This window comes from Jaculus jaculus, chromosome 5 (assembly GCF_020740685.1).
Source record: "Jaculus jaculus isolate mJacJac1 chromosome 5, mJacJac1.mat.Y.cur, whole genome shotgun sequence".
Lineage (NCBI taxonomy): Eukaryota > Metazoa > Chordata > Mammalia > Rodentia > Dipodidae > Jaculus > Jaculus jaculus.
The window spans coordinates 103,880,850-103,907,026 of record NC_059106.1 but is presented as its reverse complement, the minus strand read 5'-3'; the positions used below and the strand labels follow the sequence as shown (position 1 = coordinate 103,907,026).

The 26,177-nt window shown below is 49.2% G+C and overlaps 2 protein-coding genes across 10 annotated transcripts in view; one reads left to right on the top strand and one right to left on the bottom strand.

The window, feature by feature from the left end:
• The first annotated feature begins 1,275 nt into the window (after positions 1-1,275).
• Prr36 (proline rich 36) lies at positions 1,276-7,803 on the top strand. Of its 3 annotated transcripts, none has more exons than XM_045150758.1 (6): positions 1,276-1,597; positions 2,180-2,454; positions 2,547-2,646; positions 2,870-2,982; positions 3,074-5,128; positions 5,240-7,803. In XM_045150758.1, exons 2-6 carry the CDS (start codon positions 2,187-2,189, stop codon positions 5,725-5,727), a joined length of 3,024 nt encoding a protein of 1,007 aa, XP_045006693.1. In that variant the 5' UTR covers positions 1,276-1,597; positions 2,180-2,186; the 3' UTR covers positions 5,728-7,803. The 3 variants fall into 3 exon arrangements, with proteins under 3 accessions (XP_045006693.1, XP_045006694.1, XP_045006695.1); XM_045150759.1 differs by lacking the exon at positions 1,276-1,597 and adding an exon at positions 1,662-1,741; XM_045150760.1 differs by lacking the exons at positions 1,276-1,597; positions 2,870-2,982 and having other exon boundaries at positions 2,266-2,454.
• Positions 7,804-8,705: 902 nt separating this feature from the next.
• The window catches only part of Evi5l (ecotropic viral integration site 5 like), a 39,200-nt gene continuing 21,728 nt past the window's right edge, over positions 8,706-26,177 (bottom strand). For 3 of the 7 annotated variants that reach the window (XM_045150761.1, XM_045150762.1, XM_045150766.1), the window contains 10 exons: positions 16,797-16,850; positions 15,927-15,959; positions 14,841-14,981; positions 13,738-13,866; positions 11,687-11,827; positions 11,396-11,551; positions 11,163-11,309; positions 10,984-11,079; positions 10,799-10,894; positions 8,706-10,672 (listed from right to left, as the gene is read on the bottom strand). In XM_045150761.1, coding sequence (XP_045006696.1) covers positions 10,382-10,672; positions 10,799-10,894; positions 10,984-11,079; positions 11,163-11,309; positions 11,396-11,551; positions 11,687-11,827; positions 13,738-13,866; positions 14,841-14,981; positions 15,927-15,959; positions 16,797-16,850 — 1,284 coding nt within the window. In that variant the 3' untranslated portion in view covers positions 8,706-10,381. The remainder of the gene's footprint in view (positions 10,673-10,798; positions 10,895-10,983; positions 11,080-11,162; positions 11,310-11,395; positions 11,552-11,686; positions 11,828-13,737; positions 13,867-14,840; positions 14,982-15,926; positions 15,960-16,796; positions 16,851-26,177) is intronic. The other 4 variants (XM_012952147.2, XM_045150765.1, XM_045150763.1 and 1 more) reach the window with 4 other exon arrangements.

Genomic DNA, 26,177 nt, shown 5'->3' with positions numbered 1-26,177 from the left:
AATCAGCTTCAGGTCACTGGGATGAACTTCAGACTAGACACAGTTTATAGGAGGAAGGGATTTATTGAAGCTTACAGATTTAGGAGAAGTTTCATAATGGCAGAAACTGGTTCACTTTCACAGGTCTAGACACAGAGAAAAGCCACCACTAACACACAAGCAAGCACACTCCAGGAACCCCAGGCAGAACTCAAGCACTTTGCATATTTTTAGACTGAAATTTCCCAAACACACCTTAGGGCTGGACTCTAGGATTCACCCACAGTGATACCTCCTCCAGCCAGATGGCTGGAGATCTAAGTTACAAGCTTTAATAAACTCCTGAATGTATTGGGGGCCATCCATTCAAAGTATTACAGCTGGTGTATACCCCTACTTCTGGAAGGTGTGGTAGTCTGTCCCAGGACTTGACCCTTTTTCTGGTAGCACCTCTAAGGATTCAATAAGCCTATTGATTGACTTATAGACAGGGAGGGTCTCAATAAGTAGCCCAGGCTGGAACTTAGGCTCCTTCCGCCTCTGCCTCCTGAACACAGCGATTACAGTTCACTACACCAAGTTCATTGAGCTCTTACTGCAGAGCTGTTGGCATCTAGAGGTTGGGTTTAACACCTCCAAGAGTGAAGTGTGCCCCCCACCACCAAGAAGTCTGTGGAATGGTTGGTGAAGAGACTGAGTCGTGACACCCTTCATTTATTCAGACTAGGCTAAGACCCTCAGGCAGGATGTTATGTGCTCCTTTATGCATTTGTTTGACACCTCCCGGACCCCTACGATCATGCACCCCACCCCCCGCAAAGCCGAGTTCTGCCAGAAAGCCCCTGTTACCTTGGCCAACTAGGAAGGTTGAGGTGCCCCGCCTTACAGAAGGCTGGGTCACTATTTTTTTTTCTCCTTTCCTTAGGATCTCCACCCTTTCCCAAGGTTGGATTCTCCCCAAAGCCCCCACACAACCCACCCCAGATAAGGGGTTTTCTAGGATGTTAGGAAAGTTTTCGGGGTAAGAGAGAGATGGACTTGTTCAGACAAGACTGGGCGGCCTGGACTCTACAATTACCAAGACCAGGACAAGGACCAGAAACCCAGAGTGGCTGGATTGGTCTGTGGGCCAGGTGCACGGTGATCCCGCCCCCTGGTTGCCAGGGTCCAGCCTATCCTGGTCCAGGCGGTACTTGGTCTCCAAGTGGTTGGGATGGAGGATTGGAGCAGGTGCATAAATGTGGGTGCTGGGGGTGGGGGTGGGTGCTGGGTTTTCCCGCCAAGCCCCTTGAGTAGGATCTGGGGTTTGGGGACACGGCCTGTAAAACAGGCCTTCTGGCTACTGCGGAAAGGCTGCAACTCTCTGGGACTTGCCTCTGTCGCCCCCATACTCCTTAGGCGCGCTTCCGGTTCACCCTGAACGCGCGGCGCGGCTCTCCCCCCCCCCCCACCGCCCGCGGCCGAGGGGCGGGGCTGGCTCAGCTTCCCCAGCCCAGCACCGATGCCTGCAGCCCCCTCCCCTCGCCTTCTTGCCGCTCCAGCCGCGGAGGTCGCCCAGCACCGGCCGAACTCCACCCTAAACGACCCTGTGTGGAGAGGCAAGAGGTCAGAACCTGAGGTAAGCACCATGCAAGCAGGTGTTGCGGCTGGGCCCCGGCGGGAGCCGGAGGTGGGGGGGGATGGGGTGGGCTTGGGAAGCAGCTCTTTGTCTCCCGGAACCCATTCGCGGGCTACGTTACCAGGCCACTCTTCCTCCTGGCAGGTGGTAGCATCCCTCCGGGGGTGGCTGGTTGGCGGAGGACGCTGGGGTGGGGGTGGGGGGTCGGCTGGTGAAAATATCCCAGCGCGCGCTTTGGTCCGCCTTGCTTTTGGAATCAGGGTGTGCCGTGTTCCTAAGGCTGGTCATCTAAGGCCCCGAGGGGTCGAGGGATAGGGGCGTGAAACAGAGGTGGAGGCGAGGAGTGGACAGGGCATTTCAGCTTCGGGGAAAGGCAATGGGGGTGAGGCTTGGGGACATCATTCAGCAGCCCGGCTGGTGAGCCTGTGTGGGTGGGTGGGAGGAAAGCAGATTGAGGCCCGAGACTGGGGTTCAGGCGCCCATGGGTGGCGTTGCTGGAGAAAGCAGTGTGGTGTCCAGAGCCTAAAAGGCAGCATAGCGGTCCGGGACCTGCAAGGCTGATTCGTCTGTCTTCCTAATCAGGTAGGCGATGGACAAGAAGGATAAAGCTAAGGCAGGAACCGCCTCGCGGACACTGGTTTCTCCATCGCCCGGTCTTCGGACTCCTAAGCTCCCAGAGTCTCCTCTCCCCTCTCCCCCAATAACTACCGCTGCCCTTCGAGTTCTGGGAGCTACTGGAGCTATGGGGCGAAGGCCGCCGGTGGAGCGTGCAGCGGGCGGTGGCAAAACCGCTCTCCCAGAAAATGCTGCCCAAGTGGGACCCCTGCGGAACGCTGGGACAGGTCCTCGAAGCCCAGGTATGTCTGCATCTTCGTGGCCCTAACTTACTCTCTTTCTCCTCATATACCCCTTTTATTTGGGGTATTGAGTTCCATCTTTTTCCTTGCAGCTTCCAGGCCTCCAATTGGTGGAAGAGGGGAAAGAACATCTACGAAGACCCCCAGCCAGGGCTCTGTTTCTAACCCCGGGCGTGCCAGTGGGACCACGAGGTAACACCCCACCTCCTTAATCCCCTAAGGAAGGGTTAGTTTAGTAATTTGGAACCTTTTAATATTACTCATGAGTTAGAAGCTCCCAAGCACTTGCAGATCAAGGAGTGCAAATTGGACGCAAGTCACTATTAGTCTGCGGAGAAGGTATGTCTCCCCTTGTCACTGTTGGGTAATTGAGGTCTGGGGAAGTTAGATAAGAGCTGGTCCCTTTTGTCTCCAGGCCGGTACTTGTTGGCCAGAAGGGACTACGACCCTCCACTGAAGAACCTGTGGCTAAAGCAAAAATCCCAGAGGCTCCCAAACGAAATGCTCTGAGCTCAGGATCAAAAAGAGGTATAGGGCCTGGGGACAAGAAGGTTTCTATTGTCCCGAAGGTATCTATGGACATACCTATTTCCCCTTTGGCCTTTTGTTTTGTCCCTAGACTCTTCAGGGCCTACCTCTGGAGCCCCTTCTCCAACCATCACCCGTCGGTCTAGGGCTCTGGCCACAGAGGTTGGATTCCCGCGGCCAGCTCCGAGTCCTCGGCAGCATCCCCCGACTGAGGCACCTAGGAAATTAGTGGGCAGTGCCTCAGAGCACAGTGCCACGGAGTCGAGCCCAATCACCAGGAGGAGATCCAGCGCTAGTGGCGGCCTCCAGAAGCTGGCCTCACGTTCCCTAGGCTCCCCAGCCCGCTCTGGGGCCTCACTGCGTGCAACATCCCGAGCTCCTGCTCTTACCTCGCAGCCAAAGTCGAAAGGGCAGCAGGCTCTACGCTCCTCTCAGACCACAGTCCCAAGGAAGGACCCAGCCTCAGTGCAGAGCCTGCTTTCTGCTCCTCCATTGAGCACGCCATTGCCACCTGGTCCCGCCACACGACAGGCACCGCCCACCCACGTCCCCGGGGTTCTCCCACAGGCCACACTCCCGCCGTCCCCACCGACTACGCCCCCTCCACCTGCCTCGCTCCATCCTCCGTCCTCGCCTTCTCTACAGGCCTTAAGCTGTCCACCAGCCCCTTGCCCTCTCTCTCTACAGACCCTCCCCTCTCCACCGGCCACGCCTCCTTTTCAAACTCCACCCCCACACCCGAGAACATCCTTTTCAGAAGAGGCATCCACCGTACCTTTGTCCATGGCTGCAGTTTCTCCATCAGTTTCACTCCCTGTGCCTCAAACCCAGGCTTGTTTGGCTTTGTCCCCTCTTACAATTCCCTTGGCCACAACCCCGCCTGCTTCTCTATCTGTAGCCACCTCCCTTCTAGGAGTCCCTCTTTCTACTCCAATTTCTCCACAGAATCTGCCCTCTCCACTTGCTATTCCTTCTTTGTCAGCACTTTCCACTCTGGCCACGCCCTCTTCACGGGCCAGTCTTTCTGAGTCTCCTCATCTTCTCCAGGCCACGCTCTCTAACACGAGTACGTCTCCTCCTTTTCTGGTTTCTTCCTCCGCCTCACGGTCTCCGCAGGCCGTGCCCCCATCTGTGGTCACGCCTCCCCTGTGTCCCTCACCTCTGGCTTTGCCCCCTTTACAGCACTTTTCCTCCCTCTTGACCCAGCCATCCAAGCTGGCTTCACCTTCTCTGCAGGTCACACCTCCTTTGGCCTTGTCACCTAAGCAGGTCTCACTTTCTAGGGGGGCACCCTCTCCGTATGCGACACCTTTTTTCTTGCCTACACTCCCTAAGCTAGCTCAACCTCTGACCTCACCCTCGTTGCAGGCCACGCCTTCTGCTACTTTCCCTTACTCTCTTGCCTCGCCCCCTGCCTTACCCCCACTGCAGACTCTTCTTTCTCCTGCTGCCTCTTCCCCTCTACAGGTCCCTCTTTTTCCTTCAGGCTCACCTTTGGTTACGCCCCCTGCACAAGTCTCACAGACACTGGACTCAACCCCTTGCTCTCTGATCACAGCCCCTAAAGACCCACTTTCTCAGGACTTGCCCTCGCAGCAGGTCCAGTTTTCCTTCGCAACCACGCCCCCTACACTTACCTCACCTTCTCTGGCCTTCCCCCCCCTACAGGCTCCACACTCCTCTTTGGCCGTACCCACATCTTCACAGGTGCCCCTTCAGGCTTTGACCCCCCTGCAGGTCCCACCCTCTCCCGTGGCCACGTCCCCTCCTCAAGTCCCCACTGGCCCGGACTCACCCCTTTTACAGACCCCTCCCTCGCCTCCTGCCACACCCATAATGCAAGCCCCACGTCGACCCCCGACCCCAGGTCCTGATGTTTCCATCTCAGGTCCAAGGCTGACCCTAACACTGGCCCCCGCCCCGCCGCCTCCACCTTCGCGCAGCCCGTCCAGTACTCTGAGCGGCCCCGACCTGGCCGGCCACAGCAGCAGCGCCACAAGCACGCCCGAGGAGTTACGCGGCTACGACAGCGGGACGGAGGGTGGCGCCACAGCCTCCCCGCCTGCTGACGCGGAGCTTGCCGCCTGCCACCCAGCGGCCTGGAGCCGAGGTTCTAACCCGACTCTGATAGTCCGCGGCGCCCCAAGTAAGGGAGATTTCTGGGGCTGTGAGCGGGAGGAGGGACTGCCGAAAAGGACGGGGTTTAGAGATGGAGGCGGAGCTTCCAGGTCGGTGGTCCCAGCGTCTGGTCTTACAGGTGTTTCCCTGCCGTGGCCCCCGACTGCTGGACCGGGTTCCGCTGACGGCTTGTGCACCATCTACGAAGCAGAAGGACCAGAGTCTGCGACCCCTACCCCTGGCGCGCTGGATCCCGAACCGGAGTCTGGCGCAGACGGTGGGAAGCCTGGGGCTGGGGCGGGGGCGTCCCCGCAGAGCCCAAAGTCCGCGCGTCTTGGCGAGCTGCAGCTAGGGGCGCTGCAGGCGAGCGTTGTGCAGCACCTGCTGAGCCGAACGCTGTTGCTGGCTGGAGGCAGTGGAGGTAGTCCGGGGTGCACTGGAAGTGGTTGTGTCTTCGGGGGCGCCCGTGCTCCGCTCAGCGACGCTGAACTGGGCCGCTGGGCCGAACTACTGTCTCCCCTGGACGAGTCTCGTGCTAGCATCACTTCGGTCACCAGCTTCTCTCCAGACGACGTGGCTTCCCCACAGGGTGACTGGACTGTGGTGGAAGTGGAGACTTTCCACTGAGCCACCTCCGCGTATCACATCATCCCAGCTTTAGGACCCGCTCCGTCGGCTACACTTTTGTCTTAGGCCCCTACTCCATTCCCTTCGACACGTCCATCTGTTGGATTGATTTTATCTCTCGAGACTTAAGTCTTTCGGCCCAGGTTCCGCCCCTGCTTTTGGCGCAGGTTCTGGTAGTCACCCACACATTGGCTTAGGCTCTGCCCCAGATCTCTGTCTCCTTAGTTTAGGACACGCCCCTGATCTGAGCCTCGCCCTCTTCCCTCAGTTTAGGCCGTGACCCACGTTCTATGCCTTGTCGGTCTTGCAATAAAACCCGGGGAGCTGGAGCCTGCGCCCCCTCGCTGTCGCCTTAGGGGCTAGGGCTTTGGGGCCTGCGTGGGCCATGCTGGTGACTGATTAGCTCGAGGGGCCAGGCTAGGCCATATTGATTGCTGTGCATAAGCAGGTTGGAGTTCTTGGCTGAACCCTGTGACTTTGCTACTGAAAGGCTAACAAGTTAGGGATCCCGTGAGTGAGTCTCTCCTGTTCATCGTCACGAACCCACTCTTGTGTAAACGTTTTATCGGGTCTTATTTTTGGTTTTCTGCTACCACAATCCTCCAACTGGGTCTCATCTCTAATGAGAACGTTAGGAAAGATCCTGAATGGATGAGACTGGGTATGAGCAACATGAAGGAGTCACGGAAGCTCCTGTCATACCCTTTTCAGGGGAACTCACGCTCCTGTGGATTAGGCAAAAAGGACTTGGTCAAGGTGAAGGGGATGAGGGATCCTTTTTCACAGCCCATCTGCCCTTTGCTTACCTCTTACCTTGCCTGGCCTTCTGGTCGGGTCTGCTTGAGAATTGGCCCTGGAGGCAAGAACTCTAAGGGGAGACCTACCTGAGTGGGTCGTTTACCTCCTGCGTTTCCTCTGCCTCCCTCTACATTCACTAAGAAGGTTGCAGAGTTTAGAAGACAGGGCAGCAACCCACCTAGAGTCCTTTTAGAATGATCCTCTAACTGACCTGGCTGTAGCTTGCAGAAAAGAGGCCTTGGTAGGGATCCAAGAATCCTCACAATGTCACTTTGTGTATTCCATCCCACAGACATTCTTGCTCGGTCGCTTACTCTAGGTGTCTTCATTCTCCCCCACCATCATCTTCACTCATATTCTCCCATTAGAATTGCTTGTCCCACCTCCTAGCCATCACCCGTGACCCTGGAGCTTCTCAAACTCCAGCCAAGGAAACCTGTCTTCCTATGTCACCTCTGAATTTTTCCTCCCTAAAGACCTTTCTTGGCACCAAAATGAGGTGGGCAAAAGGACAGGTTCTTATGGTGAGGTTCTTGCCAGGCACAGACTGCCAAATGAAACGACCACCTTTCAACCTGTCCAAAGAGAATGAATCTTGTCCTAGAGGGGCATTACTGAGAAGCCAATAAAAGTAGAGAGGAGGGAGGCTCGTCACTTCAGTTGTGAGATTTGTGGCAAGCCAGAGATTTTCTTTCTAGTTGGAGGCCCTTATTCTCAGATTCTAAGACAGGCAAGTGAAAGATTTGACTCCTGACATTCTGAGCAGCCAGAGTCTCAAGGCCCATCTCGTGTGTGTGTGGGGGGGTGGATGGGTGGGTGGTGGTGTTTTGTGTGTGCGCGCGTGCACGCACGTGTTGGCATTTGTGGTTTGTGTGTGTGCAGATGAGAATACTGCATGTGTGTAGAGGCAACAGGAAAATATCAGATGTCTCCCCTCTATTGCTTTCCCATGCGATGGAGTCTTACTTATTCTGGAGCTTGCTGTTTTCCTAAGCCCCAGTGATAATTCTCCAGTTTGTGCTCCCACATGACTGGGGTTACAACATTGCAGTACCCAGCTGTTTGTTGGATACAGGAAAATCAGGGCCCCTGAGATCTTTTGCTTGTGAAGGAAGTGCTCTTTCCCAGTGAGCCATCTCTCCAGCATTTCATGGCTTTGAATCCAGAGACCTGTCTCGGTCCAGGGAGCTAGTTTGGATGGAATTCATGACCTCATGAGAGAACAGCAGATATGAACAGTGACTGTTGAGTCTCAGTAATAAATCTCTGTGTTAAGAATGATGTGTGTGGCCTCCTTCTGATGTTATGGGAGAATACGTGAGACCTCTCTGTTCTGACATGTAACCAGTGTGTTGTCCAACTGCTCACAGTTACCAGTCAATGAGGCCCCCTGTGGGTCCACACTGGTATAGAGCAGGGACTAGCTAACATCTGCCTGAAGCCAGTTACATTTCTGCTCTTAGGCACCTTCCTTTGCCATCTCTAGCTTTGCCCCTACTCTCAACAGCTGAGGGTAAGCCTCAGTTGCATGAGGAGCCCTACAAAGATATTTGAGTATTCTAGGGAGCCTCCAACGCAGTCCCCATTGTCTGACTTAGTTTGGACTCTGATGAACTGATGTTATTACTGACTCCTGACACTAGTCCATTTGTTAAAGTCCCTCTCTTCTAAGCCCTCCACCAGCTCCCCACTACTCTATTCAAAACTCAAGCTCTGATTTTGAGTAGACATATCCACAATCTTCCTGGTTTAGCCATGTCCAAGTTCTCCTGTTCCTTCCCTGCCAGGACCCAGCTCCTTCTCTCTCTCCAAACTGGTCCTAGTGACATCTGGCCTTGGTACTTTTACCCTTGAAGAAGCATCTCACACCATCTTCTCCATAAAGCCTTAGATTTTCTGTCCAGTTGTCTATTTGGCATTCACATTAACAGAAGCTCCTCCCTCCAGTACCTGTCTTCATGCCACTGGGGAGAGTCCTCAGAGAAAGGTACAGGGCAGAACATCTCTAGGAGTCTATATTCAATGACTGTACCTGGATTCAACTCTTCTTGAAGCTATTTTAAAATTTTATTTGTATTTATGTGTGCATTTGTATGATGCGTGTGTATGTGGATTCATGCATGTGTGGCATGACATGTATGGGGAGGTCAGAAGATACTTGTTTCTCCTCTCCTTCCACCTTGTTTTTTTTTTTTCTTTTGAGACAGGGCTGTCTTGCCACTGCTGCTTGTGAGCTTTGGGATTCTCCTGGCTCTACCTCCCATTGCCATAGGAGTTACGATTATAGATACCATAGGCCACTTGGTGCCAAGCTTTTCAGGGGGATTCTGGAGAGGATGGAACTCACAGGCTTGTAAACAAATACCTTTAACTGCTAGGCCATCTCTTCAGCCTCAAAGCTGCCATTCTTAATCATACCCCATCCCCTTTACTAACTCCCTCTTGAACTTTTTTCTCAAACCAACCATCTGATGTCCTTTACCTGTCCCATCTGCCACTCCATTAGAATATGGGACACTTCTCAGGGCAATGATGATTACTTGGCTCCTCAGTTAAGTTGCTAGACCAGGGGCTAGGCATTTAATTGCTGTAATTCTTCCCACCCTCAGTCTTACCCCACTCAGCATCCCTTATCTGTGACTGTGTAAATACACTTTATTTTCCATCTTTCCTGCCTGGGCAACATGTGGTGTGAACAGGCAGTGTGTAAAAATGGTGGTGGGCAGTGTGGGGAACATATGAGAGGGCTCCATGGGTGCCCTTTGGTCCCCAGGCTTTGTAACACTGAAGAGTGGGCAATTGGGAAAGGAAACTGAGTTAGGGTCCCCACCTCAGGAAGCCTTGGGGAACTGCTTGTGACACTACTTTACTTTTACTCATGGCTCCAGGAGCACTGAGAAGGTCAGCCCTGAGGGTCCCAAGATGCAGGGGATAGGAGAGAAAGAGGCCTGGGGGGCTGTTGTTGGACTTTGGCACCATTCTCACCATTCTTACTGGACAGATACCATGGGACCACTGTGAGTGGAGGCAACTCTATCCAGAAGTTCAACCCTTGGGACCTAACCGTGGCCTGAAGGTGGGGCTTGGGACACAAAAAGGAAGAGCATGGAGGCTGAGGACTCCCAAGGAAAAAGTCATCTTCCATCACTGGCTAAGATTAGTGATATTAGTATCTTCCAAAGGAAGATGGGGCTCTAGGGAGCAGGGTCTCTTCCAAGCTTCTTTAGCTCCAGAGAAGCAGGGAGACACTGCCCAGGCCTGAGCTGGTTCCCAATGGCCACTCACACCCCAGGTGGCCCTTGCACACAGGATGGGGGGCTTTGGTTTCTGCTACAGGACCTATGATCCCTGCACCAGGCAGGAAAGCCTAGCCTGTCCATCTGTCTCTGGTGGTCAGGAGGCTGGCTGGTCAAGCTGTGTCCCAAGAGCCTGTCTGTGGGGTGCTCAAATTCAATCCAGAAATGCCTCTTTTTTTCTCACACTTCTTCTAGCTCCCCAGCCCTCCCCAACTGGGCCACCCTGATCCCAGAGGAGATAGGAGGGAGCTTCCTGCTAGCCAGGCCTGGGACCTCCTTCTTGCTGTTAGCAGGGCAGACACTCCAGATAACTAGCTGAGGCATCCCCTGAACACAGGAGGGCCTAGAGTGGTATGGACCATGATGGGTAGACACTGCTTTGGAAGGAGAACCTGCAGGTAGGCTCTGCCCTATGGGCGCTGTCTCTTTGACCTTTAGACGGGCAAAGCCATCCAGACTTGGAGTCCCTTAGTACAGAGCACAAGGCAGCTACCTATCACCCTCTCCCAGCAGCACACGTTGGTTGCAGCCTCCTGGCTCCCAGGGCGGGGCTCCAGGCCTCAGTTATCCAGGCCCTGGCTATAAGATGTGGCCAGCTCATCCACATCACTATCTGAACTGCCCTCGCTGTCCTTTGCTGGCCGCTCCAGACGGTGGAAGAAGCGTGCATCCCGGGGAGATAAAGGGTAAAGAGGGTCCTGCAGGGCTGCTCCCACACTGCTTAGCAGCTCTTCATCTGATGAAGGCAGAGAGTCCTCATCCAGGTGCCTTGTCAGACTCAGCCCATCAAAAGCCAGCGGGTCCTTGAAGGGCGGTGGGCCCTTCAGTAGTCGCACCTGGGGCAGGAAGACCTGCGTGTTGGAGGCGTGGACCAACATACACGCAGGAGCCCGGTCATCACCCTCTTTTCTTGCCCTCCTAGCTTCATGCTTCATTCTTGTCACTGCATCGATGTCACCCGTGTGCCCCGCGCTCACCTCAGCCTTCAACTCCTCGATCTGGTCCTTGAGCTCGCGGATGTACTGCGACGAATCTGAGTGGTTCAGCTGGCCCTGGATGCGGCCCTCCTCCCTCTGCGGTGTGTACCAGGGGCACTAGCAGTCAAAGCAGGGCCAGCCCTGGGTCTGCCTCCATCCCTCCCAAACTCATCCCTGAAGCTTACCTGGATCTCTAGCTCTGCGATGCGCTGCCGCATCTCAGCTACAGCCGCCATGCTGTCTGCTTCCCGCAGTCGCACAGCCATCACCTCTTCCTTGCTCTGAGGGTACGAAGGTAGAGTAAGGGTCAAGGGGGCGGCAGAGTCCAGAGCCAAGTCTGGAGAGCCAAGGGCAGGTTTGGCACCTTGCATTCGGCCTCTGCCTGTTTGCGGCGGCTTTCACTGAGTTGTGTCTGGAGCCCTTTGTTCTGCGCACCCAGGTATTGCAGTTTCTCCTGCAATGCTGCGCGCTCCGCCTCCACGCGGTTCAGTAGGTTACGGTGGATGTTGTCCTGGAAAGGAGAGCAGCAGGAGAAGGTCAAGGATTGGTCTAGGAGTCCCTCATGGGGCTTACTTCCACCTGGTATATGCAGCCGACCTGCGTCTCGAGTTCCACCACACGCTGCCGCAGCTCGCGGCCCTCAGCCAGGGCCTGCGCTTCGCGCAAACGCACACTCATTAGCTCATCCTGCAGTTCGCCCAGGACCAGCTTTCTCGGGGACTCCTTCCAGCGGCCGCCACGGGAAAGATGGGCCTTGAGGAGAGAAAGCGAGAGTAAAGCGGTCATTCTCTGCCTGGGATGCAGCCACCAGCCTTCTTCGCAAGGTCCACTAGAGGGGGCACACCGGCCGCTTCCATGCAGGTCAGGCTCTAATCACTTGTCACTCACCTGCCAGGTGTCTGAGAGCTCCTGCAGCTGTAGCTTCAGCTCTCTTGCCGAGGCTACGGCTTCGCCCTCCCGCACCTTGAGCGCCCTGAGCTCCTCCTGCAGTCTGGCCACGTTGTTCTCATCAGGCAGCGAGCTGTTTCTCTGAGGGAAGACAGGGACTGACTGAGTACCTCCGCGGCTGCACAGTCAACCCCATCTGCAGGACTGAAAACCTCAGCCTCATTTCCTTAGAGCTTTGCCTTGGACAACTCAGCTGGGGGAGGCACTCCGCCTTAGAGGAGAGTACCTTAATGTATAACCCTGCTCAGAGGTCATCACCTGCAAAAGGGGTGCACTAAAACACCTACTCTCTCACAGGGCTGTCCTAGGGGAACCACATGAAAGTATGGAGTCCTGGAGCTGGGAAGATGGCTCTTGTGTCATACACGCACATAAATTAATTTTCAAAAAGACTGTGAGGAAGCCCAGCGTGGTGGCACACACCTTTAATCCCAGCACTCAGGAGGCAGAGGTAGGAGGATCGCCGTGAGTTCAAGGCCACTCTGAGACTCCATAGTGAATTCCAGGTCAGCCTGGACCAGAGTAAGACCCTACCTCGAAAAACCAAAAAAGAAAAACCAAAAAAAAAAAAAAAAAAACCAAATTGTGAGGCAAACGGGCATGGTGGTGCACACCTTTAATCCCAGCACTCGGGAGGCAGAGGTTGGAGGATTGGCGTGAGTTCGAGGCCACCCTGAGAAAACGGAGTGAATTCCAGGCCAGTCTGGGCTAAAGTGAGACCCTACCTCAAAAAAAAAAAAAAAAGTGAAGCCTCTTTAAATGCTACTGCTAATTATACCATATATACTGAGGGAGCCTAGGTGAGGACAGGTGTTGTCTCACATCCAGGACTGAGAGATTCACCCCTCCCAGGGCCCATGACCAGTTCTGGGGCTGGGGAGACAGATGGGAACACCCTGTGCTCCCTCCAGGCTAGGCCAGGACACACAGGAACAAACACTCAGGAACAAACAGGCTGAGTGGCTAGTCTACATTCTGTCAGTGGGCTCAATAACTGGATTCATGCACCAGCTGCATGGGCCTAAGGCAGATACATTTCCCTACTGTGTGGAAGTACATGGGGAAGCCCAGCTCTGGGTGTTGATGGAGACTGAGGCCAGTGGCTCCTCACTCAGCTGTGGCAGACATAAGGGAAGTGCTCAAACAGTGTACTCTCTGTGGCAGCTCCTGGAAAAGTTGAGTCAAGAGTCAAGTTATCCCCCTCCCCCCCACCTTAAGACAAGGTCTCACATAACCCAGGCTGGCCTGGAGTAGTCAAGGATGACCTTGAACCTCCTGCCTCCACTTCTTGAATGCTGGCCTGATAAGCATGGGCCACCAGGCCCAGCTTATGAGGTGCTGGGGATCAAACCAAGGCCTTGTGCATACTGGACATGCCTATTGAGCTATATCTCCAGCCTGAGTGGAATCAATCAAAAAGTAGCTGGGGAAGAACTCAGGAGGCTTGGTGCTTTCTCCAGGGCTTCAGGCAAGAAAGGGTGGGCCTCAGTCAGCCTCTGAAGGATATCACCAGTGGAGAGGGGAGGTGGGGCAGTCATGATGGGCCTGGGCCTAACCCTACAGACACTCCTACATCCTGGAACCTATAAGCTGGGGAGATATGGACCATGCAAAGGGATATCCTGGCAGCTCATGAAATCTGCTAGTGCTGGTGGCATTTTGAATGAGAGACACAGAGTAAGTGTGCTTGTTATAGGGTTGTATGTAAGGCGACCATGTGGGTGTACAGGTGCATATGTGCTAGCACATAGCTTGGGAGATACTGGTGAGGGCTCCAATACTGCTAGATCCTTGTGAGCAGACCATGGTGGAGGGGACAGGCCCAGGCCATAATGGCTTCCAAAACTGCAGGCACAGAAAAATGACTTGGTGTGGGAGAATGACCTTAGACACCCCTTCTGTACATCTTAAGCTTACTCAGGATCTTCTGTCCTCTCCTCAGTCTCTGTTCCCCACACCCACCCATCTACCTGCTACCCACAGAAGCATACCTTTTCCATGTCCAGAACTTTGTCTTGCATCTCCCGCAGGGCCCCCAGTGTCTCTGTCTCCCGAAGCCGAGACTGCTCTAACTGTGTCTCCAGGTGGGCCACAAAGTCCTCACTGAGGCGCGGGTTCTCCTGGGAGGCATAGGAGTGTTGGTCCCTGGCAGTTGAGTCTGAACAGCCTCCATGCCAGCTTGCTACAGGCCTATACCTTGGCCTTCCTCTATAGAGACCCTGGTTTGGATGAGGAGCTCAGGCCAAACCCTTGTTCTGTGGCTAGACATCCTGGCACTGGGGATAGCAGAACCAGCTGGGTCATTTTCCTGGAAAGCTGCAGAGAGGCCCTTCGGAAGGGGACTTTTCATGGCCTCAGGATGCCTTCTGAGAATCACCAAGACTGGTTACCCAGAATCAAGTGGGTAGGACTGGAGCATGACCTCCTGAAGGTTACTGGCTGAATCACATGGTGGGTGTGGTCAAAGGGGCAGAGCTAGAAACAACTTGAATCTCTGCACTTGTCTCTATGGTTCCTTCTCAGGCTCTACTTCAAATGATAAGAGTTTTCTTGGTAAGCTAGGCTGCATCTAAGCTGGTAAAGGAGATATCTGGGGTGGGCATTGCAGCATGCTCTTGCTGCCCTGGTGGCTTGGCAGGGCATTTTTCTGAGGGACTGCCCTACCCCATCTTGGCAGAAACTCCCTTCTCCAGCCAAGGCCTCCTATTCCTTTTCCCCAGATGGGCTGTAGGCCTCTTGAAGTGTCCCATCCTCTTGGCCATTTCCTTTTTCTAGTGTTCGTCTTTGGGCTTCAGGACAAGCTCTGGACACCACCCATCTCTTAATCTTCAGGGGCTCTTCAGTTCTCAGAGTTTGGGAGCCAGAGGAAGATGACTACCTAGTCTCAAGACAAGTCTCACAGCCTTGAAAGTAATCCCAGGATGTTCCCTGAGTCTAAGGTGTCTTGCTGGGAGGTGCAGCAAATCTCTGGGTCCCTTTCTCCTTACTCCCTCCCAAGGAAGGAACATTCAAGCTAGGGCTGGTAGGAGCCATGAAGGCCAGCAGGCAAGGAAGTGGTGCTCTGGAGATGTGGCCCCGCCCACTCCCCTGGTACCTGCTGCTCCTGCAGCTGCCTGATGGTGCTTTGAGCTTTCTGCAGGTCCTCTGCTGCAGAACTGCACTGCTGCCTCACCACTGCCAGCTCCCGCTTGATAACATAGTTCTCCTCGGCCTCCTGTGCCCGCGTCACCTGTCCCTAAGCATAGTGAGGATGGGGATGGAAGGGGGGATTACCTTGACTCGCTGCTTCCATGCTAGGCCCTGCTTCTGGCCACAGGAGCAGGCCCAGACAGGATGAAGGAGGGGTAGAGTCAAACAGGCCCTCCTTTGGCTCTCAGAGCCTGGGAAGGGGGCCCCACCGGAGATCAGGGTGTAAGGGGTAGAGGCAGGCAAGGACAGGGCTTCTGGAGGTTCTGTCAGCTTAAATGATGAATGCGGGCCCCAGGCTTGGTTCCCTCCACAATTCTGCCTGTTGGTTGGTCTCTGTCTCAGGTGAGGAGGAAAAAGAGTTCTTATACAGAGCCAAAGGCCTCTCTGGGAGGTGGAATACACCTCTCTGAAGGGGGGCTACACTTCCCCCTCTACCTCATCCTCTTTCCCACCCAACTCCTCCCCCCACATTCCAGGCTCAGCGCCTGGGGTCCTATGCAAAAGCTTCCAGATGTAGCAATTCAAGATGCATCAGCAGCAGAAGCAGGTGTGAGAGAGATGATGATGGACTTGGCAGGTAGGAGCAGAGTGAAAAGTCAAAAGGATTATGTGCAAGTGTGAGAGCGTGTACATGTAAGCTTAGCATAGGACATGTGTCAGGTTCTGAAATGAATAATGCTCTAGTAGTCCCAAACCCTCCTACAACCCCACCCACTGCCTCTTTGGGGAGGAAACCTATCTATGGGTGTGTGGAAATTTATACCCAAGCATACTCCCAGAATGCCCTTTCATGTTTCTCTCCATCTCTCCCCAGAAAAGCTGGGTCTCTTTGGAAGCAGGTCCCCCAGATGCCTTCATGCACAGTGCCAGAACTGTCCCTTTACCCCCAAAATGGCAACAGCCAGAAAAGAGGTGGTTACTGTCTCTGGTGTGCAGGGATCAGGAATGGGTCAAGATGGAAATTGGAGATGGAGACAAAATGCTACAGTACCTGGATTAACCTATCAGCCAGAGCAGCGCTCTCCTACCGCGCAGGCAGGCAGGCGAAGGGGAATTTCCAGCAACAGGGGGAGGAGGCAGAGCAGAAGGGCAGGGACAAGAGAAGGGGAGAGACAGACAAGAACCTTGTCACTAACGCAATGGACTATCTCTAGAAGCAGGGAAGAGAGAAATAAAGACTAGAGAACCACCAGGAGAGGACCCAGAGGAAGACCAAAGCCAGAGCCAGCTCCATCCTGGTGAAGGGATCTGTGTGAGGGGAGGGTTTGGGGTGGCACTGGCTTACTATGCACTATGATGAGGAGGTCCCAGAGAGGCCTGGGACCTATCAAGTACTTTAATCTTGAAGGAAAACAAGAATGGAGGCTTTGGGGCAAGATAGTAACATCTTGCATATGACCCACTCACTATTCGTGGTCAGTGGATGGTCCAGTGAAGAGGAGGAAGGAGCAGGAAGTGGGGACCAGCTTCGACCTGGTGGGATCCAGGGTCAAGGCCATGGCTGCTCACCACAAGTGACCCCTCTTCCTCTCCATCACCTTTCCTTTATTTCTTGGGTGAGACTGACAAGTTACAGGGTGGCCCAATGCTGGGTTTCCTCTCCTACCCATCCAGCTTGGAACTGTCATCCAGTTGTAATTCAACCTCATTCCTAGGGTTAATGACAGTGCAAGAAGGGTGGAGTCTTTCCAGAGCCCCCAGTAAAAGGGCAACCCAAATCTCCTTGGGGTTAGGGAGTTTTAAGTCAGGCTTCTTTAGATAGCTGTTTCAGAGTGGCACCTGGACCCCAGCCCTAATGGCTGCTAGACACTACTAGAGGCCTGGAGATTTGGATTCCTGAGTTGGTGCCCACATTCCTCACCTTCTCTAGGGTCTCAATCCGCTGTTTGAGCAGCCGGTTCTCTGTCCGAAGCCTCTACAGAGAGGGAGGAAGAGCACATCAGAGCCTTTCCTGAACACTTGCAGACACTTAACTCCCTCTCACCCACCATGGAGGCCCCCTAAGGGCCAAGGCAAAAAGATGTAGTTAGTATCTTATATTCTGGGTCAACAATTTCAGAAAACAGGAAGCATTTCTGTTGAGGATTGTTCATTAAAAAGTTGGGGTGGGGCTGGAGAGATGGCTTAGCAGTTAAGCACTTGCCTGTGAAGCCTAAGGACCCGGGTTCAAGGCTCGATTACCCAGGACCCACGTTAGCCAGATGCACAAGGGGGCACATGCATCTGGAGTTTGTTTGCAGTGGCTGGAGGCCCTGGTGTGCCCATTTCTCTCTCTCTAACTGCCTCTTTCTCTATATGTCACTTTCAAATAAGTAAATAAAAAAGTAAAACAAAACAAAAAAATTTTAAAAAAAGTTGGGGTGGGGCTGGAGAGATGGCTTAGCTGTTAAGGCGCTTGCCTACAAAACCAAAGGACCTTGGTTTGATTCCCCAGGACCTACTTAAGCCAGATGCACAAGGTGGCACAAGTATCTGGAGTTCATCTGCAGTGGCTGGAAGCCTTGGCACACCCCTTCTCTCCCTCTCACTCTGCCTCTTTCCCTCTCTCTAATAAATAAATAAATAAAAGTTTAAAAATTGGGGTGGCTTGCCTGGTATGAAGGAAGCTCTGAATAATGTTCCCAGCACCACATTAAACCAGTGAGTGGTGCTACATGCCTGTAATCCCAGCACTTGGGAGATGGAGGCTGGAGGACAAGAAGTTCAAGGCCATCCTCAGATCCATATGGAGTTTGAGGCTAGCTTGAGTTATGAGACACTATTTTGTTTGTTGTTTAAAGACACTGTGTCACTCTAGCCCAGGCTGACCTGGAACTCACTAGCCTCAACCTCGTGGAAATCCTCCTACCTTAGCCTCCCAAGTGTTAGGATTAAAGATGTATACCACCAGTGCCTGGTGAAATGCTGCTTTAAAAATAATAAATAAAACCCCTAAAAGTGGGGGGCTTGAAGATGGCTCAGCAGGCAGGAGTGCTTTCCATGCAAGTGTGAAGACCAGAGTTCAAATCCTAGCACCCATGTAAAAATCCAGGAATGGCTGCAACACTGCCACTGAGCAGTGTTGAAACAGGGCTATAACTTGAGCTGAGCTGGCTGGTCAGCCAGACTGACCAAAAAATGCTGACAAACTTTTCAAGGAAAGAAGGCAGAAGAACAATAGAGGAAGATGCTGGATGTTCTTTGGCCTCTGCATGTGTGTACATAGGGTTCATGAACACCACATACCCCCCCCACACACACATAGAGGTGGGGGGACCTTCAATTAAAAAATGTACTTTCATGGATGTGTGTGGGGCAGGGAGTGGCACATCAGAATCTACACTGGTCTTGCCGGGCGTGGTAGTGCACACCTTTAATCCTAGCACTTGGGAGGCAGTGGTAGGAGGATCACCATGCGTTCAAGGCCACCCTGAGACTACAGAGTGAATTCTAGGTCAGTCTGGGCTAGGTGAGACCTTAACTTGAAAAAACAAACAAACAAAAGAATCTGTACTGCTCTAAGAAGTATGCTTCCAGCCCATGGTTGGGTCTTTCAGGGCCAGAGTTTTTTTTTTTTTTTTTTTTTTGGGGGGGGGGAACTAATGTCAGACAGTCTTTCCCCTTCTTATTTTGCTATTAGCAGCCTCTTGCTTAGTCTCCAGACTAACCCTTTCCGAATTCAGTTCTCCGTGTTGAACATGAAAGCTTTCTATGGTTTTAAACATTCTGAAAATATTTACTGGACTTCCAGTTAAGATGGTGGCATAGGAACCACGCCAAAGCAGTCTAGGGGAGGAAAAGCAAAAAACAACCTAGCAAAATACACTCTTCTACTAAAAAGTGAAGGTGTATAACAAATTAACAATTGTAGCAGAGAAGTAAGAGAGATCCAGAGTGTCTAGAGGCAACAGAAACAGGCAGAAGTGGCTGCAGCAGCAGTGGCACCAGATTTGTGTGGCTGCAGCCACCAGGCTCAGCCTGAGCCACAGAAAAAGCCAGGTGAGAGGATTTTCCACTCACACCAGCCTCCTTGCAAACTCAAGAATGTGAGGGAAGGACAGCAGGAACCAGAGGAGTGGCTTGTGAGGAAGAGGATCACCAGGACCAGTGGGAGAACTTCAGCCACCATCCACAGCCTCCCCTCCCCCTTCTGTCAGCACAAGCACCAGTAAGCACCAGAGACCTGAGGAAGGGGACTCACCTGCACAGCACCCAACATAGGTGATCAGAGCAGCAAACCACTGACCCAGCCAGCCTACCTGAGCCCACAGCACAGCATAGCAAAGTGGGACCATAGCTGAGACCAAAGCTATTTCAAAAGGTAACCAGGATTACACCAGGTCATCCCCACCAAAAAAAAAGCCTGGTATATAGGCTTGCATTGAAGTGCTAATTGCATCTTCCATGACAGGGTAAGATAAATGTTAAACCCCATGGATGGCTGAATTTGCCATTCCTAAATAAACTATATTTTGAGCTTGTCATTTGTTGCTTCCTGATTTATAGTGCCTTTGTTTTCTCTTTTGTTCACTAGAGAAGGGTCTCACTAGATCACAAGCTGACCTTGGGAACCCTCTACAGACCAAAAGCCTCCCAGTTGACAGGATTAAGGGTATGGGGCAAAACACATCCTTAGGGACTGTGACTTTGTTAGAGGATATGTTTGTTATAGTACCTACTCTTACATAAATATTCTGTGCTGTTTTTCATTGAATGTATATATTGTTGTTACAGTCTGGTTCACATTACTGGTAGAAATCACCCAACCAAAAGCAGCTTATGGGAAAAAGAGATTTATTTTGGCTTATAGGTTTGAGGGGGAAGCTTCATGATGGCAGAGAAAACGAAGACATCACCCCCTGGCCAACATAAGGTGGATCATAGCAACAGGAGAGTGCGCCAAACATTGGCATGAGGAAACTGGCCATAACATCCAAAGCCTGACCCCCCAAATACACTGCCTCCAGCAGGCGTTACTTTTCAATTGCCATCAGCTGGGAAACCTAACATCCAGAACACCTAGGTTTATGGAGGACACCTGAATCAAACCACCACAATTATTTAGTTAAATTTTAGAATTAGCCTGTATTTTGTTCCACTCAGCCTACTAGAATATTCTCATAGCAGACAATCCCAACACTTAGGGTCACTTTTGTGGTTACTCTGAGAGTCTTAAGAGCCACACCTAGCATATTAAGCTCCTACCCTGAAGATATATAACATCAGATTGATTGAGACATCCAATAATATTGCAGATAATTAGACAATCCAAGCATTAAAATAATTCATGATGCAAAAATCTCTACATTATAATACAAGAAACAGAAAAAAAATCAAGACAATATAAATCCACCAAAAAGTATTAATCCATCAGAAACTACCTCTAGTGAGACTGATTTAGAGGAAATGCCCAAGAAATATTTCAAAAGAATGATTATAAATATGCTCAAAGAAATCAAAGGAGGGCTGGCTTAGTGATTAAGGCGTTTGCCTGCAAATCAAAAGGACCCAGGTTCAATTCCCCAGGACCCTCAAGCCAGATGCACAAGGGGGCACATGTGTCTGGAGTTTGTTTACAGTGGCTGAATGCCCTGGTGTGCCCATTCTCTCTCTCTCTCTCTCTGGCTCTAATAAATAAATAAAAAAAATTTTGAAAATCAAAAGAATCAAAAAAGACACAGGAAACAAATTTAATGAAATGAGGAGGTCAATACAAGACATGAATAAGGAAATAGAAATAATAAAGAAAAACCAGTCAGAATTACTACCCATGAAAAACACTGTCAGTCAAATAAAAAACTATGTAGAAAACCTCACCAATAGAATGGATGAAGGAGAGAACAGAATGTCTAAACTAGAAGACCAGGTGGCAGATCTAATACAGCTCAACAAAGAGAAAGACAAACTAATACAAAGGCATATGTGGGGATTTCAAGATCTTTGGGACACTATGAAAAGATCAAATATAAGAATTCAGAGTATAGTAGAAGGAGAAGAATTTCACTCCAAAGGCATAGTAGGCATTTTGAACAAAATAGAATAAAACTTCCCCAAATTGGGAAGGAGATGCCAATGCAGATACAGGAAGGTTTTAGAACACCAAACAGACAAAACTTGGGAAGAACCTCTCCTTGTCATATTATAATTAAACTACCAAACATACAAACCAAAGAAAATACATTGAGAGCAGTTAGAGAGAAAAATCAAGTCACATACAAAGACAAGCCCATCAGGATCACAGCAGATTACTCAACACAAACTTTAAAAGCCAGAAAGCTTGGAATTATGTATTCCATGTTTTGAAAAATAACAAATGTCAACCATGGTTACTTTATCCTGCAAACCTGTCCATTCAAATAGATGGAGAAATAAGGACATTCCATAACAAAAGCAGGCTAAAGGAATATTTGAAGACAAAACCAGCTCTACAGAAAATACTTGAAAGGATCCTCCATGCTGAAGAGAAAGAAAAACAGACATATAAGGAACCTGGAAAAAACAAACCATACTCAAATACTAGTTAATATAAGAGAGCAAAGGTAAAACTGGAAGTACAAAGCAAGAAAAATGGTAAAAATAACACATACCTTTCAATAATAACTCTTGATGGCCTCACTGCCCCAACCAAAAGACACAGGTTAGCAGACTGGGTTAAGAAGTAGGATCCTGAGCCGGGCATGGTGGCGCACACCTTTAATCCCAGAACTAGGGAGGTAGTGGTGGGAGGATCACCATGAGTTTGAGGCCACCCTAAGACTACATAGTGAATTCCAGGTCAGCCTGGGCCAGAGTGAGACCCTACCTTGAAAAACCAAAAAAAAAAAAAAAAAAAAAAAAAAAAAGAGCAGGAACCTTCAATTTGTTGTCTCCAAGAAACTCACCTTTTTACAAAGGACACTATCTTAGGGTGAGAGGCTAGAAAATGGTGTTTCAAGCAAATGGGCCTAGAAAACAAGCAGAAGTTGCTATCCTAATATCTCACTGGGTAGATCTCAGACCAACATTAGTTAGGAAATATAAGGAAGGTCACTTAATATTGATTAAAGGAACACTCCAACAGGAGGGCATTGCAATCCTAAACATATATGCCCCTAACATGGGGGCTCCCAATTTCTTCAAACAAATGCTATTAGAATTAAGGTCATGGAGAACACCAAACACAGTTGTAGTGGGTGACTTCAACACCCCACTCTCATCAACTGACAGGTCATCATCCCAGCAAAAAATAAACAGAGATGCATCTGGATTAAATGAGTCATAGAACAAATGGACCTAACATATTGGAAATTTTATCCAAATGATACAGAATATACATTCTTCTCAGCAGCATATGGAACATTCTCTAAAATAGACCATATATTAGGACACAAAGCAAATCTTAACAAATACAGGAAAATTGAAATAATTCCTTGCAGTGTATCTACAAATCAATAGCAAGAAGAGCTGTAGAGCATACACAAAATCATGGAAACTAAACAATATACTACCAAATGATGAATGGGTCAATGAAGAAATCAAGAAGGAAATAAAAAAATTCATAGAATCAAATGACAATGAGAACACAGCATCACATTGGGACATACTAAAGGCAGTCCGAAGAGGGATATTTATAGCCTTAAGTGCCTATATTAAGAAATTAGAAATGTTCACAAGTAAACAACTTAATGCTTCACCTTAAGGCCTTGGGAAAAGAACAAGGCACACTGAAAATCAGTAGATGGGAAGAAATAATAAATATTAGGGCAGAAATTAATGAAATAGAAACCAAAAAGAGAAAAAATCCAAAGAATCAATGAAACAAAGACTTGGTTCTTTGAAAGAATAAACAAGGGGCTAGAGAAGTGGCTTAGCAGTTAAGGTGCTTGCCTGCAAAGCCAAAGGACCTTGGTTCAATTACTCAGGACCCACACAAGCCAGATACACAATATGATACATGCATCTGGGGTTCGTTTTCTGTGGCTAAAGGCCCTGGTGTTCCCATTCTCTCTCCTTCTCTGCCTCTCTCTTAAGCAAAAATTAAATTAAAAAAAAGTTTCAAAAAGACAAAAAGGATAAACAAGATTGATAACCCCTAGCAAATCTGACCAAAAGAAAGAGAGAAGAGACACAAATTAATAAAATTACAGATGAAAAAGGAACCAACACAACAGATACCAGAGAAATTAAAAAATTCATAGGGACATACTATAAGAACATATACTCTATTAAGTTTGAAAATCTTAAAGAAATGGGTGATTTCCTTGATTTATATGACCTACAAAAATTAATTCAAGGCCAGGCGTGGTGGCGCACACCTTTAATCCCAGCACTTGGGAGGCAGAGGGAGAGAATCACCATGAGTTCAAAGCCACTCTTAGACTACATAGTGAATTCCAGGTCAGCCTGGGCTACAGTGAGACCCTACTTTGAAAAACAAAACAAAACAAAACAAAATAAAACAAAACAAGAAATCAAGATTAACCACTTAAATAGACCTATAACAAGTATGGAGATGCAGGCAGTTATAAAAAAAAAAATCTCTAATCTAAAACAAGTCCAGTCCCAGATCTAAAACAGTCCAGTCACTGGTAAATTTTATCAGACCTTCATGGAAGAACTAACACCAATGCTTCTTAAACTTTTCTATAAAATAGAAAATGAAGGAATCCTAACAAACTCCTTCTATGAAGCCAGCACCACCTGATACCAAAACTAGACAAAGGTAGAATAAAAGAAGAAAATTATAGACCAATGTCTTTCATGAACATAAATGCAAAAATTTTCAACAAAACATTGGCAAACAAAATACAGGAATATATCAGAAAGATCATCCACTCTGGCCAAGTAAATAGGCTTTATCCCAGAGATGCTAGGATGGTTCAACATACACAAATTGATAAATGTAATACATTATATAAATGGACTGAAGGACAAAAATCACATGATCATCTCATTAGATATAGCAAAAGCATTTGACAAAAATCCAACATCTCTTCATGATAAAAGTCCTATAGAAACTGGGAATAGAAAGAACATATCTCAACATAATAAAGCCTATTTATGAAAAACCTATAGCCAACAAAATACCAAGTGGAGAAAAATTTGAAGCTTTTCCCCTGAAATCAGGCAAAAGACAAGGGTGTCCACTGTACCCACTGTTTTTTTTTTTTTTTTTAAGGCATGCACCACCATGCCCGGCTGTATTTTATTTTATTTATTTATTTATTTTTTAAATTATTTATTTATTTATTTGAGAGAGACAGACACAGAGAGAAAGACAGATAGAGGGAGAGAGAGAGAATGGGTGCGCCAGGGCTTCCAGCCTCTGCAAACGAACTCCAGATGCATGCGCCCCCTTGTGCATCTGGCTAACGTGGGACCTGGGGAACTGAGCCTCGAACCGGGGTCCTTAGGCTTCACAGGCAAGCGCTTAACCACTAAGCCATCTCTCCAGCCCGTCCCCACTTTTTTTTAAAAAAGATTTTACTTTTTTTTTTATTAGTGACAGAAAGTGGGGAGAAGAGAGAAAGAGAAAGTGTGAGAATGGGCATGCCAGGGCCACTAGCCACTGCAAACAAACTCCAGACGTATGCACCACCATGTGCTTACTTAGGACCTGGAGAATTGAACCAGGGTCCTTAGGCTTTACAGGCAAGTGCCTTAACCACTAAGCCAGCCCTCCAGCACCCCCCCCACTTTTATTTAATAGAGTACTGGAAATCTTAGCCATACCAATAAGGCAAGAGACACATATAAAAGGGATACAATTTGGAAAGGAAGAGATAAGTTATCATTATTTGCAGATGATATGATTCTATATATAAAGGCCCCTAAAGACTCTACAAGCAAACTGTTAGAGCTGATAAGCACTTACAGCTATGTAGCAGGATACAAGATAAACATACAGAAATCAGTAGCCTTCCTATATGCTAACAATAAACACATAGAGGATGAAATTAGAATCATTCCCATTCACAACTGCATCAAAAAAATTTAAAGTACTTTGTAATAAAACTAACCAAGGAAGTGAAGGATCTCTACAATGAAAACTTAAAAACACTCAAGCCAGAAATTGCAGAAGACACTAGGAAATGGAAAGACATCCCTTATTCTTGGATCAGAAGAATCAATATTATGAAAATGTCAATCTTACCAAAAGCAAATTATACATTTAATGCGATCTCCATCAAAATTCCAACAGCATTCTTCACAGAAATACAAAAAACAATACAAAAATTCATTTGGAAGCATGTAAAAACCTTGAATATCTAAAATAAATTTGAGTAACACAAATAAATCTCTTGGTATCATCATACCCGATTTTAGCCTAAATTACACAGCCATAGTAACAAACACAGCATAGTACTGGCCCCAAAACAGACATGTAGATAAATGGAACAGAATAGAGGACCCAGATGTAAGTCCGGGTAGTCATAGCCACCTGATCTTCGACAAAAATGCCAAAAATACTTGTTGGAGAAAAGAAAGCCTTTTCAGTAAATGGTGCTGGGAAAACTGGATATGTACCTGTAGAAGGATGAAAGTAGATCCTTATCTCTCTCTATGCACAAGAATTAAGTCCAAATGGATAAAAGCCCTTAACATCAGACCTGAAACTCTGAAATTTCTAGAGGAAAAAGTAGGGGAAATCCTTCAACTAATTGGTACAGGCAATGATTTTCTGAATATAACCCCAATTTCTCAGGAAATAAAACCACTGATCAATCACTGGATCCTCATGAAAGTACAGAGCTTTTGTACAGCAAAGGACACTGTAAATAGAGCAAAGAGGCAACTCACAGAATGGGAAAAAATCTTTGCCAGCTATACATCTGACTAAGGATTAACATCTAGGATATACAAAGAATTCAAAGGACTAAATAAGAAGAAATCAAACAACCCAGTTAAAAAAATGGGCTATGTGGCTGGAGGGATGGCTCAGCAGTTAAGGCGTTATCCTGCAAAACAAAAGGACTCAGGTTCAATTCCCCAGAATCCACGCAAACCAGATGCACAAGATGACGCATGCGTCTGGAGTTTGTCTGCAGTGGCTAGAGGCCTAGGCATGCCCATTTTCTCTCTCTTTCTCTCCCCCCTTCCTCCCTCCCTCTCTCTTTGTCTCTAATAAATGAATAAAATGTAAAAAAACTTTTTTTAAAGGGCTATGGAACTAAATGGTGAGTTCTCAAAAGATGGCATATAAACATCTAAAAAATATTGTACATCCTTAGCCATCAGAAAAATGCATATTAAAACGATGTTGAGATTCCATCTCATTCCTGTT